Here is a 2042-nt window from a genome sequence, read left to right on the forward strand (position 1 = left end):
TGGTGTGAACTGCCAAGCTGGCTCCCTGCTTCTCCAGTCACTTATGTCTCTCACTTCCTACACTGCAGCATTAGAATGTTACTCTGTGTCTTCAGTTTTATACACTGTGTATAGGACCTGATGATTTACAGGACCTTAGACTGCTGCAGTGGAGGGGGATAGAGGATCCAGGGACTTGTCTTAGAGAGAGCCAGTTCCAAGGATCTGGTAGCTATAACTTTTTATTTGCCCCTCTGCAAGGGTTAAGAAATGTTCTGCCCAGAGTTCTACTTTAACTGGTTTGCTGCTTTTAGTTTGCACACAGCTTGAAGTCAAATTACAAGGTACATTTTGTTTGTAATATGACATCCCAACAATTAAGATTGCACTGGTAGTTGTACTGTTAGTGAGTTGTTGGTACTGTTAGTGAGCGAGTTGTTTGCACATCTAAAGGACTGCTAGGGGTCTCTAGTTTCTAATTACAAACACATCACAACACTGGGACTGCTCTTGTAATTATACTAGAGGCAGAACCTGCTATTTTGACACATTTGAGGAAGTACACTGCAACAGCTTTTCTCATTATCTCAGAAATACGGCAGGCAAGGACGCTCAAAGGATCAATAAACCCAAAAGGAAAAATATATTATATTGCAGCCTAGTAGTGCTTAGATTTGATGGCTGTATTCGTTTTTTTGTTTTTAGGCTAAAAACATTTTCAGCTACTACAGAAAATTGATCTTGCCACAAATACGGTGTCCTTGTTACACTGTGAGTTGCCCTGGAAACAAAACAGCCTTATGTAAATCCTGTAAACTTCGAATCCCATAATCCTGTGTGATGGAGATGAACAAAGTCAGACATGTTTGAAGTCCACCCTAGGCAACTCTGGCTCCCTCCATAGATACAATGGAAGGGTGAATGTAGCCACCCAGGGACAGGAAGTGTGTTATTTGCAGGACCACCAGTTGAAAAAAAGCCTGAAAAAAAGAAAATTCATACAACTACCATGTCTGATGATTGGAAAGCTTTAATATATAAAACATTTGTTTGGATAAGCTTTGATAAAGTTTGCTAAAATCCTAGCAAATTTGATTTTTACTTAAGAATAAGCATGCATTGCTTATTCTGTTCCCTTGCAATATAACAGCAGAGTTTCCACTTGCTATGTTGTAGTACGAGTCTATTTCTTACTTGTAAGTTTTGGTGGTTTGTACACTGAAAATTTCAAACTTTACAAACCTTTGTACAATTAAATGAAACATTGTAATGTCATAAACTATTTTAGTGGCATGCAAAAACTTCTAAGATATAAACAGAGAGGACACATAAAAGACACATTGCAGTTTATGATGTGTAGATACCCACCTGGAGAGATGAAAGCTTGAGAGATAAAGAGGGGAAAAAAAACCTGAGAAATGGCTACATTCAGGAAGAAGATATGACTATGATGGGAAGGATTTAAAGTGGAAGGGTAACAGTTATAGCCCCCAGAAGTGCACATTTTATCTCGAGGCACCATTTGGCTTAAAATAAAATGTAGATCAAAGCTTGTCCTTAACCTATAAGTTTCTTAAGGCTTAATTATAAAAGGTTATACTTCCAAAGGACAAAAACATTATTCATTTATCTGTTCTTGTCTTCCAGGTTTATCTTGCAGATTATGGACTTTCTTACAGATACTGCCCTGATGGGAAACACAAAGAATATAAAGAAGACCCAAGAAAATGCCACAACGGGACACTTGAGTTTACCAGCTTAGATGCTCACAAGGGGGCCGGTATGTTGCTTTTTTATTATTATTACTGTATGAGCAGTTTAATTAAAAGAATATATAATGTGCATTATGAACATGGTTCTTTTTACCGGAGCATTGTCATCTTTACCTTTGTAGATGTATAGTAGTTTTGTGAACTGCTATCTGTGTACTTACTCTGAATGCCTTTGTTCATTACAAAAACAAATTATATATATATATATTGTAACAAGGACACTCCACTGTAGTCCAGGTAAGTCAAGGAAACACAGTTTATTGAAAGGGCAAACACAAAATAGCTTGAAAC

General features: G+C 37.3%; 1 protein-coding gene across 1 annotated transcript in view; it reads left to right on the plus strand.

Annotated features, from left to right (window-relative positions):
* The window catches only part of LOC108795111 (serine/threonine-protein kinase VRK1-like), a 75491-nt gene that overhangs the window by 18197 nt on the left and 55252 nt on the right, over positions 1–2042 (plus strand). Inside the window, exon 7 of the mRNA XM_018566302.1 lies at positions 1627–1759. Within this exon, the coding sequence (XP_018421804.1) occupies positions 1627–1759 (133 nt within the window). The remainder of the gene's footprint in view (positions 1–1626; positions 1760–2042) is intronic.

This window comes from Nanorana parkeri, unplaced genomic scaffold, assembly GCF_000935625.1.
Source record: "Nanorana parkeri isolate BGI_ZX_2015 unplaced genomic scaffold, ASM93562v1 scaffold934, whole genome shotgun sequence".
In the NCBI taxonomy this organism is placed as follows: domain Eukaryota; kingdom Metazoa; phylum Chordata; class Amphibia; order Anura; family Dicroglossidae; genus Nanorana; species Nanorana parkeri.